The following is a 10,408-nucleotide window of genomic DNA, read 5'->3' as shown; positions in this document are numbered from 1 at the left end:
AAAATACTAATAATAGTATTAATATTATGTATTTTTAAATCTGCCTTGTAGATTAAAGTCAATTAAATATCATATAGTAAGTATGCAGGTTTACTTTTTCACATGTTAGAACATAATTTACTGTAAGAGGCAGCTTGGCTCAGCCATCACTTCTGATGGTAACCGTAGCCCATGAGCAAGGCACTGCCCTCTATGTGGGTATGTTTAGGAGGAAAACATGCTTTTTTTTTGTTTTTTCTTCCAACACTGTAGAAATCAGTCAAGGTTACAGCGTAACGTCCCGATTTAGAGGCACTTTATTAGCCCTGAGTATACACCACCAGCTGTTAGCCATGTGGTCCTCGGGAGCATTAAAACTGGCTTCAGCTAGTTGAGGCTGGTCATTTCTGTCACAGTCGCCTGAAAAGCTTCCACCGATGCTAGTCGACAGGCAACAGTGGGAGGAGAAGGTATTTCGGTCATTTAGACCTTCTTGGATGTGCTCATGGTCATTTTGATAAGCCATCTGGGCTGAAATGACAAATCCATGTGACATTTTGGCTCCAGTTTCACCAAAACCAAACAATTTGCTCTTCCAACGTCCTTCGTTTTTTATTTTATATTGAAATATCAAAACAGCACTGCTTATTATAGCACTACTTATATTCTGTAGTGTCGCTTCTGAAAATGTCTAACCGCAAGTGTGATGCAGTACTTCCCCTTTAAAGAAGTTTTGGTGTTATCAGAACTCCTGGCAAGATGTAAAAGAGCACCTGCTCTCTGCCAAGTGTTCTGTACTTTTCAGATGGCTCGGCCACTCGCAGTTCATTTTTAGTTCACACGTTGTAGATAATCCTGATGCTGATTTAATTGTAAGACATTTTCATTTATTCATACTTTTTAGCTTTTCAGAAATGGAATTCATTAAGAAGGACCTACTTTATCCTTGATTGCATCACTTTAACATTTCACAGAATATTAAAAAAAGAAATTAAAATGATCTCATACCTTCAGCACTGGGATAGATTCCACGGATGTCTTGCTAAATCTGAGGAAATATGGAGATAGTCATTGTAACCATAGGGATAATATTTCTGAGCATGTATTGTTTATGAATAAAACCTCATATGTAGATCACTATTATTAAGTTTGCCTGGGAGAAATAAAATATTTATATCACATACATATCACATTTAAGACTTGACAACTATGTGTAGGGACGATGTAAACTTCACATTATTTAACCTATTTAAATGCAATATTATGTGTTTAAAAGATCCAAATGTAAAGTTGCTTATTATTAGTTAAATAAAGCTATAATTAAATAAAAACAAAAATCACAAATGATTATATTAATATTCTGATTATTCATTAATATATTTAATTAATACACTTACTGTGGATGTACTCCTTAAAATGTGGTATACCAACCCACCAGCAGAGGGCCCCAACTAAGGATTCCCCCTAAATTCAACGATTTGACAGCAGCACTCATTAAATGCTGATCTACAATCAGGTCATTCTGTCTAAATCCCAGCCTGGAGCCTCCGACAGGCCATAATATCTGTCATACTACCAGTGGATAGCGTCCTGTGTATCGGGTCAGAATGCCTGTGAGGGATGCGGGTCAGGGTGTGGTTGAAGGGCGGGATGCGACTCGTTGATCAAGCGCTGCATAATCTCAGGTTACAATCTAAACCAACAGCTGTTTGAGCCACAACAATGACCTAAATATTATCTGATGCATTCAGGGCTAATAGGTTTTGTCTCTCTCTCAGACAGACACAACACAATCCACACTCCACACGCTGGAAGAGCACTTGGAATAGATGATCGAAACACAAACACAGCAGAAGTCAATATTCTGTCATTAATATCAGCATGTGATTATTTGGTAAATTTGGTATTTCAGCGGTTCACTGGTAGAAACCTTCCAGAAACGCTCCACACTGACTCAGAAAACACGAACAGTTGCAAATGAACGTTTTTATTCAGTCAGCACACTTAGAATCCCTCAGAACAAACTGCACAGACTTTATTGGCTGTGATAGTGCATTGCCAGCAGAAAGCCATTTTCATAATGAAACATTTCCTTATGTTGATGTTAAATATATTAATCCTGCTACGATGTACAGTCCTAAATGCAGAACTCACTGCAGTTTGCTCATCTTTTGTTCACTTCCTCTGGGCAAGTATCCAAGCAGATTGCCATTTCAAAGTCAATGAAGTTTATTTGAAGAAATTATTTTGGCTGCACAGTGCCCTTGTAACCCCTTAGCAACTCATCACCATGTATATTAGACACACACTCTTGGATGGCACTTAAACTGCAATCGCCATGAGGAGTTAGGACCGTGAAATTGTGCTCTGAAAAAATCCCGACAATGTTATATCACTGCTCTCCCCGCGGTTCTGTGTGTTTTAAACTCACAGCTATTTTTCGGCCCATTATTTTCACTGTTGTAATGTTAAAGCAGGGAGCTGACCTCCTGCTCTATAATGGGCTGGTTTTTTTTTTTTTTTTATCACTTATCACTTCACTTCTACTTGAGGCTCAACCTTCTGCAATTGTTAAATCCCCCGAATGCTAAGATGTTAAATGAAAGTCAAAAAGAGAAATAAAATCCATTATTTTCTTATTAACTTTGCAACACAACATGGCTAGGCATTTGAAATTCTAACAGCAATAAAGCATCAACATTTGGCTCAATCACAATCACATCCACAGTTTTATTTTGTTCACATCATCAGTACCCTGTTTACTCCACATTCCCTCTGAGAGTAGCGTCACATTGAATGTGGGAAGTGTTACATCACAATAGTGCTCCACATTTCAGTCTTGGTCTCGAACTTTAAGACTAGAAAACATAGTTGTTTGTATATCAATGTGTGAAAAAGTCGATATTAAATAAAAAATAAAGGTTTGTCATCAAAAAATCATTTAAATCTCTATTATAAAATATATATACGTAATACATTCATGGGTTTTTCATTATAAAGCTAAACAAAAAGCATCTAAAAATATTGCTGTTAGATTTTATATGAGTTTAGATTTCTCAGTCAATAAAAGACATTCTCCCGTAACATCTTTAATGAATTGTTTCCATTGTTTAGGTAGAAAGATGAACACATGCTGTGGTTAGTCTGAAAGAATGTGTCCAATACAGAGTTACACAGTACAAAAACACTGAGCACCCAAAGCGTAACAAAATATAGACCCTCCATCTAAAAGCAATAAATATGAAAAATAAGTTAATTAAAAACATTTCAAGTATCAAATCCCCTGGGTATTCACTGTTTGACATCATGAAGGACACCGAGCATTGTGCACGTGTAATGCTGTCAGAGCTCCGGCGGCCATCTTTAAGAGGCCAACTGTCTTCTTTTAGGAACACCGCTGCTAATTCATATCTTCTAGAAAAAATATTAAAGCCAATCCTCTGAAACGTTATAGTCTGTCCTGATGTCGTCTCTTTGTGGGTGTAAATGGCATCTTCTAAAACAATGTTATTTCTTTTTCCCGGCAGCAAGGTGTCTCTTGGTCACAGCCTCCAGCCTCCTTCTTTCAGCCTCCTCGGCTTTCCTCCTTTCTTCTTTTAGCTCCTTGTATCGCCACTTTGGTATTTGCAGCAGGTGTCCCCCTCCATCTTTGGCGCTGCTCTTCCTCCGGATCTTTTCTGGTTCATAAGTGGCCGTGGGGGCCTTGGACACCCTCACTTTGGGGATACTGAACCCAGGCCTGACGCTGCTCCTCCTCAGCACCATGTGCATGGGCAGTAGGCTGGTTCTCCGCAGCTCCAGGGCTTCATTATGAGCCACCAGGCTGGAGCTCCTGTGTCGAGGCATCAGGCTGTGGGGCTGAAGGCTGGCCCGGCGGTCTGTTGAGTGTTTGGCCACCAGAGTGACCCGGGAGTTCTGGAAGAGCTTGAGGTGGCTCTCCACCCTGTCAGGGTTGATGGAGCGGAGCTCCTTGGCACGCTGCTGGCGGATGATCTCAGGAACTGAGTAGCGCCGCTTGCCCACCGCTGGAGGGCTGTCAGGACACACCTGAAACCAAATCAACAGTTATTGTTATAATTTGCAGAAACAAAAAGCAGGGCTCAGTCTCCACACTGTTTGCAGTATTGCACTGCTGGTAATCAGATAAGGCTGCCGTTAATTATATCTTTTAATTATTATGAGCAAATCCCATGAAAAAGCAGAGGATTTGCTGATAAAATAAAAGATAAATTAGCACCAGATTTATCCTTTAATAGCATCATTATCACAATATTATAATTATTGGATTGTGTTCTTGTGAATGTTTTGTCTGCACATCGATTCTATGAAACAGTAGTGACAGAACTGCTTTATTTTACTACTTGATAAGCACAAAAAAAGTAGAAAGGGGCACGCTGAAGGTTTGCTGGTATGGGGATCGTTTTAAATAAATAAGTAGATACTGTTCAGTCAAATTTCAAGTCTGTGGAAGGTGACTTTCACATTGCACACGAATGTTTGGCTACATCTTTAGATAAGAAATGAAAAGGAATAGTGCAGAGGAGAGCAACTTTAAAGACTTGAACAAATCCTTCCTTATCACCAGAAGTAGTTACCGGCTTCACCTTATCTGAGCTTATATTAGTAAAATGCTTGTTGGTGTGAGGGACTAAGTGAGGCACAAGAGGGTTGATTTGTTCATGGATCTTGTAGTGGGATACTGTTTAATGCTGATTAATGAATGAGTGTATAATGAAGAGTGGACATGATCTTGAGCGTAAGTACTCACTGTATGACATGCCACAGCAATGAAAGGGCTCCTCATGGCAGTCGTGATAGAAACCATGTGGTCGATAACGCCTTCATCCTCAGGGTTGGTGACATTTGCGAAGTTGAAGACGCTCCGTACGGTGTCCGACAAGCGCTTCAGACAGCCACGGGGCTCCTGGGCTCTGGCCACCAGTGACGCCAGTGGGGGCCACTCTAGACTGGGAGAGCACATTAGAGATAAATCCACTGCACAGAGACATGAAGTCATAGCCTCTCTCTCTTCGTGTTGCTTGATGCATGTATAATATTGTGTGTTCTGCACGTGGGCTGAGTATTTCCATGTCGTTTTCTCCTGCCACCTTGGCCACTTGCACTGACCCTCCTTATATCTTATTATAAATAGATTGTATATATCTTAACACTTTGTTGGACCAGCTCTTAGTTCACCTGTATGTATCACAGTACTGGTGCGGGCAGGGCCGTTCCATCAGGCGCATCATCACCCAGGCAGTTTCGTAACGGCCTGTAAATATGGCCCACTCCCTGGCAGTGAAGTGGCGGCCAAAGTCCCTAGCATTCAGGGCAGCTCCTGGTGGACACAACCAAGATGGTACAATATGTCAAAGAAAGGACGTAGCGGAAGGTGGATGTACAAGGATATAAGACGGTGGAGATAGAAAGAGTTAGATCTCTCCGTTAGTTTCACAGTTATGGCTAAAAAGAGAATAATCACCCAATAACTAACATCTGGATCACAGCCAAAACTAATTCCGATTGTCCATCTGTCTACCAGTTTTACTGAAAATCTGTTCATATTTTTCTGAGCTGCCCCGATTAATGACAGAATAAACAACATCTTTTGTGGTTGTAATCAGTAAAAACTGCCCTCAAAATGTCCACAATTCCAGCGTTCTGATTGAGTTTTTTGTACATTAAGCGTAATCGTACACATTTTCCTCACCTGCCATCATGAGCGAGCGCACACACTCCACCCTGCCCTGCATGGCACCTTTCATCAGAGCCGTGAAGCCGTGGCAGTTCCTCCTCTCGACGTCCAGCCCAGAGTAGTAGTTGAGCAGGTAGTTGGTGATTGTGATGTGGCCTTGAAGAACAGAGGGACAGACATTAGTTACTGGAGGTCACAACACACAGTCTGTAATCATAACAGCTTGTATAAGAGCCGCTAAAGACTCATTCACACTTGTCCTTCATGTCTTGGACAGTTGAGATCCACATCCATGTGGCTGGTGCTTATTCACGTTCACGTAACACACTCATCACTACTGTTGGAAAGTACAGTGAGTTCAGACTTCTTTTATGCTCGTCTGTGTCAGCATTAGTACCAAACTGCTTGAGTGTGTATATTTGTATCTGTACGTGCATGTGTTTAACAGTGCTGTGAAGCAGCCTGTCAGCGCCTGTGTGCATGTAACTAAGCCAGCGTCTGATATACTGCTGTGTCCGTGTGTGTGTGTGTGTGTGTGTGTGTGTGTGCGTGTGTGTGTGTGTTACCTGCTTGAGCAGCAGTGATGAGAGCCGTGTTTCCCTCGCTGTCCTGCCAGTTGACATCCAGATACGGACACTGAGACAGCGCTATGACGACGTCCACATAACCTTGATAACATGCAACCAACAGCCCTGTCTGAGACAGAAAGAGCGAGGAAAGGAGTAAGAAGACGAGAGAAAGGGAGAGGGTTTAGAATCAGCAAAAATGTTCAGGGGAAAAAACTTGGCAAAGGAGGTGAAGCTAAAGTGCTGACATATAGGAAGTAGTGTGGAGAAGAATGCAATCACGGCAATGTCAGTAAAAACCCAGAAGACCAGGAGACCTCTGTGCACCTTTCAATATAATATCCTTGAATAAATGTTACATCTGTTGCCTTTTTATTGAGAACTGAACCGTCTTGAACTCAGTGGAAAAATAAACTCTCCTCCTCGTCTGATGTTGTTGTGTACTTTTGTGTGTATGTGTGTTAATGCGGGAATAGCAACCCTTTTATGTGTGTGTGGACGAATGTGTAAATGTTAGTCTGCGACAGTGAGTTAATGTGAGTTCAAGAGTTCTGGAAAACTCCTGTAAAAGTGCACTTTTAATCAGCCAAGACAAACAAGTTTACCACCAGAGGAGAGATGGGGGGGGGGACATAAAGTTCTCAGTTGACATATAATATGCACAGTGTATTTATACATTTATACATGAACTATGTCTGTTAGAAAGAGATTGTCAGAGCACAGGTGTATAAATGCACAAACGAGTCAATATATGTAAATGATGAGAATGAATGTGACACCATCTTTTGTTTTTGACTTCTGACTTTTGAAAGCATATCTTTCATTCCTCAGAGCAATACGTTTAAGTTAAATGTTCAACTGCTTAGCATTGTTAAACAGCTTCTAGGCAGCTGACAAAAGAGTGGACACAATGAGTTCATTAAAAACGGTAAATGATTGTACGAGTGTATTCTCGACTTGTGAAGCTGCAGTAATCGGGAAAACATGAATTTGCAACGAATACAAACAAACAACAAAGTGTTGTTCATAACCACCTTAATTGCCACGCTAGCAGACAGGGACTCTTAATTAGCGTGCTATTAAAGCCAGGCGTGCTGGAAAGGTCAACCAGGCAAACGTACTCCCTGTCAAAACACACGTAGACGGTGCAAGCTGTAAAACAAATATATATAGTCTGCCTGCTGAGAGTAATCCAGTATGCATTTTCATTTCCACAATGTATTTCCAGTGGCAAAATAAATCCCCAATTCACTTTCACAGCTTTAAAGGCTTGTAGGGTGGTAAAAGTCAGCTGCATGCAACGTGCTATAGGTCATAAGGGCGTGTTATACTGAACATAACCTAATAGAATAAGGTATGATTAAAGTTCATGTCCTCCTGTGGTTTTAAAGTGTGCCTGCACAGACATGATGATTAACACAGACGCAAAATGTCTAACTATCTTCGAGCTGCTGTGAAAATGAAAAAAAAACTTGACTTGCAATCACTGTATAAAAACATCATGGGGTGTTGAATTTATATTTAATGTCATGAAGCCATAAAGTTAAAAATCAGACGTAATAAACCGATTCAATCTCTGCTGCAAAGAGTGAAGTAATGTAGTGTTTTGGTAAGTGGTTACAATTTGTACCACTTTTGATATTCCTTGATTTGTGAACCTTCTTCTGTGACATGATGTTCTCTTCATAAGAGCACTCGTAAAATCTATTTCATGCTTTGCACCTCCTGGCTCGAGCAGTACACCGTGTTACTGCAGCAAATTATTCTTTCAAACTCTGGCATAGAGATCTGTCTCGCTGAAATGAATAAATATAATAATGACACTGAAGAGTGGTACGGAGAGCGCCTGAAAGTTTATAGCGAACTTACAAAGTTGGTGCCAACCTCCCCCATGTTTACCTGCTACACAGGGAGTTAGAAAGGATAGAGTTGTACGTGTGTCTACACAATGCTATGCAATATTGTCATCGGTCATATTATAACCTCATGCATCAATCTTCTTTCAGGTTGCAGAATGTTTCAATGATCCTCAATTAACCAGAATCAAGACGATGTCAGCATCATGTTGCATCAACATGTCACAGTTTTCTGGACAAAACAGTGCAAATATTCCCAAAACATGTAATATTCTGATGAATTCCTTTATTTGTGTTAATCTGTATCAGACTGGACAAATAACAAATAAGCCTGAAGTTTAGTCTGCAACACAGACTCAGTTAGAATGTCGCAGCATTTACAACACGTGTACGGTTTTTACCTGTAACACAAACTGGCTGAAACAAGCCAGGCTGCCAGCTGGAGGTGTAGTCACATTAGTGCTGTCAGCTCTGAGAGTTTAAAGTGGAAAAGGTGGCGAGAGGTCCTGCAGAGTAACTGGTGGATTGTCTGGAAGACGTTCACGTAACACTGGCAGAGCTCCAGATTGCTCTATCTGTTTAGACACACGCATGTAGACCTTGTCTGCTCTCACTCTCTGACAAACACACACTTTCTTGGCAGGCCTCCAGCCTTGCTGTGTTGTACTTAAGCAGCATGCCCTGCAGCATGTCTGGAGCAATCTCAGTCGTCTGGCAATGTCCTATTTTCTCTGTGAACCTTTTTCACACAAACACGCACAAGCATTTAACTTCTTTTTTAACCCGTTTCTCCCAGGCTCTAGTTTTCTACGCAGCACATCCCTATTTGGAATATTTGTTACATCTATTGGGCTCTGATGCCCTTTACCAGTGGCTGCTGGCGATGTTGGTTAATGAAAAATCTGAGAGAAGAGCACCAGCGAAATGCACACAGCATTGCAGAGACACACATGAATCAATAAAAAAAAAACAATCATGTGCCTCACTCAATAACTAACTCTGAAGCTAAAGGGATAAAAATAACAACGCAACCAGGTAGCTCAACAACCCTAAAACAATCAAGAGCCGCACTTCCAATAGAGGAACGAGTGTGTGTGCAGTGCATGTGTGTGAGATGTGAGACTTTGAGCATGATAGAAATTCAAATCCTCACCGATAGTTTTTGAGGGGATTATGTATTTTGTATGTAGGCCAAATGAAGTTGCACACTATGGCAATTTTAAAGCTCTCATTACTTTATGCTGATGGCCGTAGACATGTGCTCTCCCTGACTGTAATCTCATCTGTTCCATTACACTGGACTGTAGACGCCCTGAAATGTTACGTGAAACAAATGTTTAAAATTTGAATTTATTTTTTGGTGACAGCAATTTTTTACCAGAAAAGTAAACGTGTCATAACAAACCAAGGTGATGAATTGAGATTCCTTCGCAAAAATGACACACATACAAATTCTGGTCAACTTATTATTAGCCAGTATACACAGATAGAGACACGGACAAAGACACAAACACACACTTACAAAGTAATCTGGGGAATATCCAGAGCTAGGAATAGAAAGGCTTAGCCGCATCAGTCAGCGGAGAGAGGAGGAGGGGCACACACTTAACTGTGCATCTACAATGCGCTAATAATTGGTTCCATCGGGGACGAGTTAGGAGAAAGTCAGATAGTTTAACCGCTGCAGTAACATGGAAGCCCCTGGGATCCAATTACAGCCAGTCAATGCAAGGATGAGAGATGCACAGGTGAAAGGGGCCTGTCTTTTCATGCAGTGATGCTGCCTGCAGACATGGTTTATGGTATTGTTTAAGAGATCAAGATTGAGATAAAACTCCATCACAATCACTTTCAACACAGACTAAACCTTACCCCTCAGACCACAGCAGCAAATCCTTAGGCTGTGTACGGATGGCTGCTTTAGCGAAGTTTTTGAGGATGTCTGGCAGCTCGGGAGGGATGTTGATTTGCTGGGAACAGTACATTGTGTCTGGAAGAGGCATTGCTGCAATATAAAACATTGTATTATAGTCCAGTTAGCAGATTCAATCTAGCAGATAGCAGATTTAAGAGAGAGAAAGAGAAAAGTAGCAGCATGACGGCCACTTAGAACTATACACAGAGACAATAACCACAACAATAACATCAAAATTGAATTCCGTTTTTTTGACGTAGCGATCCAATTACATTAAGTTTGAACGAATGTTGAGGTAAAGACCATGAAAGCAGCACATGTCAGAGAGATACAAGCTGAAAATAACTACAGATGAGTATATTCTCCTTTTTTATAAAGAACTATGATAAAATGTGCC

The 10,408-nt window shown here is 40.9% G+C and overlaps 1 protein-coding gene across 1 annotated transcript; it reads right to left on the bottom strand.

Annotated features, from left to right (window-relative positions):
• Positions 1 to 2,497: 2,497 nt before the first annotated feature.
• Positions 2,498 to 10,099, bottom strand: LOC115025786 (ankyrin repeat domain-containing protein 33B-like). The gene is made up of 6 exons (XM_029458248.1): positions 9,969 to 10,099; positions 6,241 to 6,407; positions 5,690 to 5,830; positions 5,176 to 5,317; positions 4,748 to 4,946; positions 2,498 to 4,026 (listed from the first exon to the last, which is right to left on the bottom strand). The coding sequence occupies exons 1-6, from the start codon at positions 10,097 to 10,099 to the stop codon at positions 3,487 to 3,489; spliced, it is 1,320 nt and encodes a 439-aa protein (XP_029314108.1). The 3' UTR covers positions 2,498 to 3,486.
• Between the last annotated feature and the right edge of the window lie 309 nt (positions 10,100 to 10,408).

The sequence above is a fragment of the Cottoperca gobio genome, chromosome 20 (assembly GCF_900634415.1).
Source record: "Cottoperca gobio chromosome 20, fCotGob3.1, whole genome shotgun sequence".
Taxonomy (NCBI): Eukaryota; Metazoa; Chordata; class Actinopteri; order Perciformes; family Bovichtidae; genus Cottoperca; species Cottoperca gobio.
The sequence above is the reverse complement of the archived record's forward strand: the minus strand, read 5'-3'. Positions and strand labels throughout refer to the sequence as shown.

Bases quoted from the DNA above. Each gene is read 5' to 3' on its own strand.
- LOC115025786 (XM_029458248.1), bottom strand. From the start codon at position 10,099: ATGCCTCTTCCAGACACAATGTACTGTTCCCAGCAAATCAACATCCCT. The intron at 5,831-6,240 runs GTAACACACACA...CTGTTCTTCAAG, and splicing joins CATCACTGCTGCTCAAGCAG to GCCACATCACAATCACCAAC. The intron at 5,318-5,689 runs GTGAGGAAAATG...TGTGTCCACCAG, and splicing joins GCGCTCGCTCATGATGGCAG to GAGCTGCCCTGAATGCTAGG.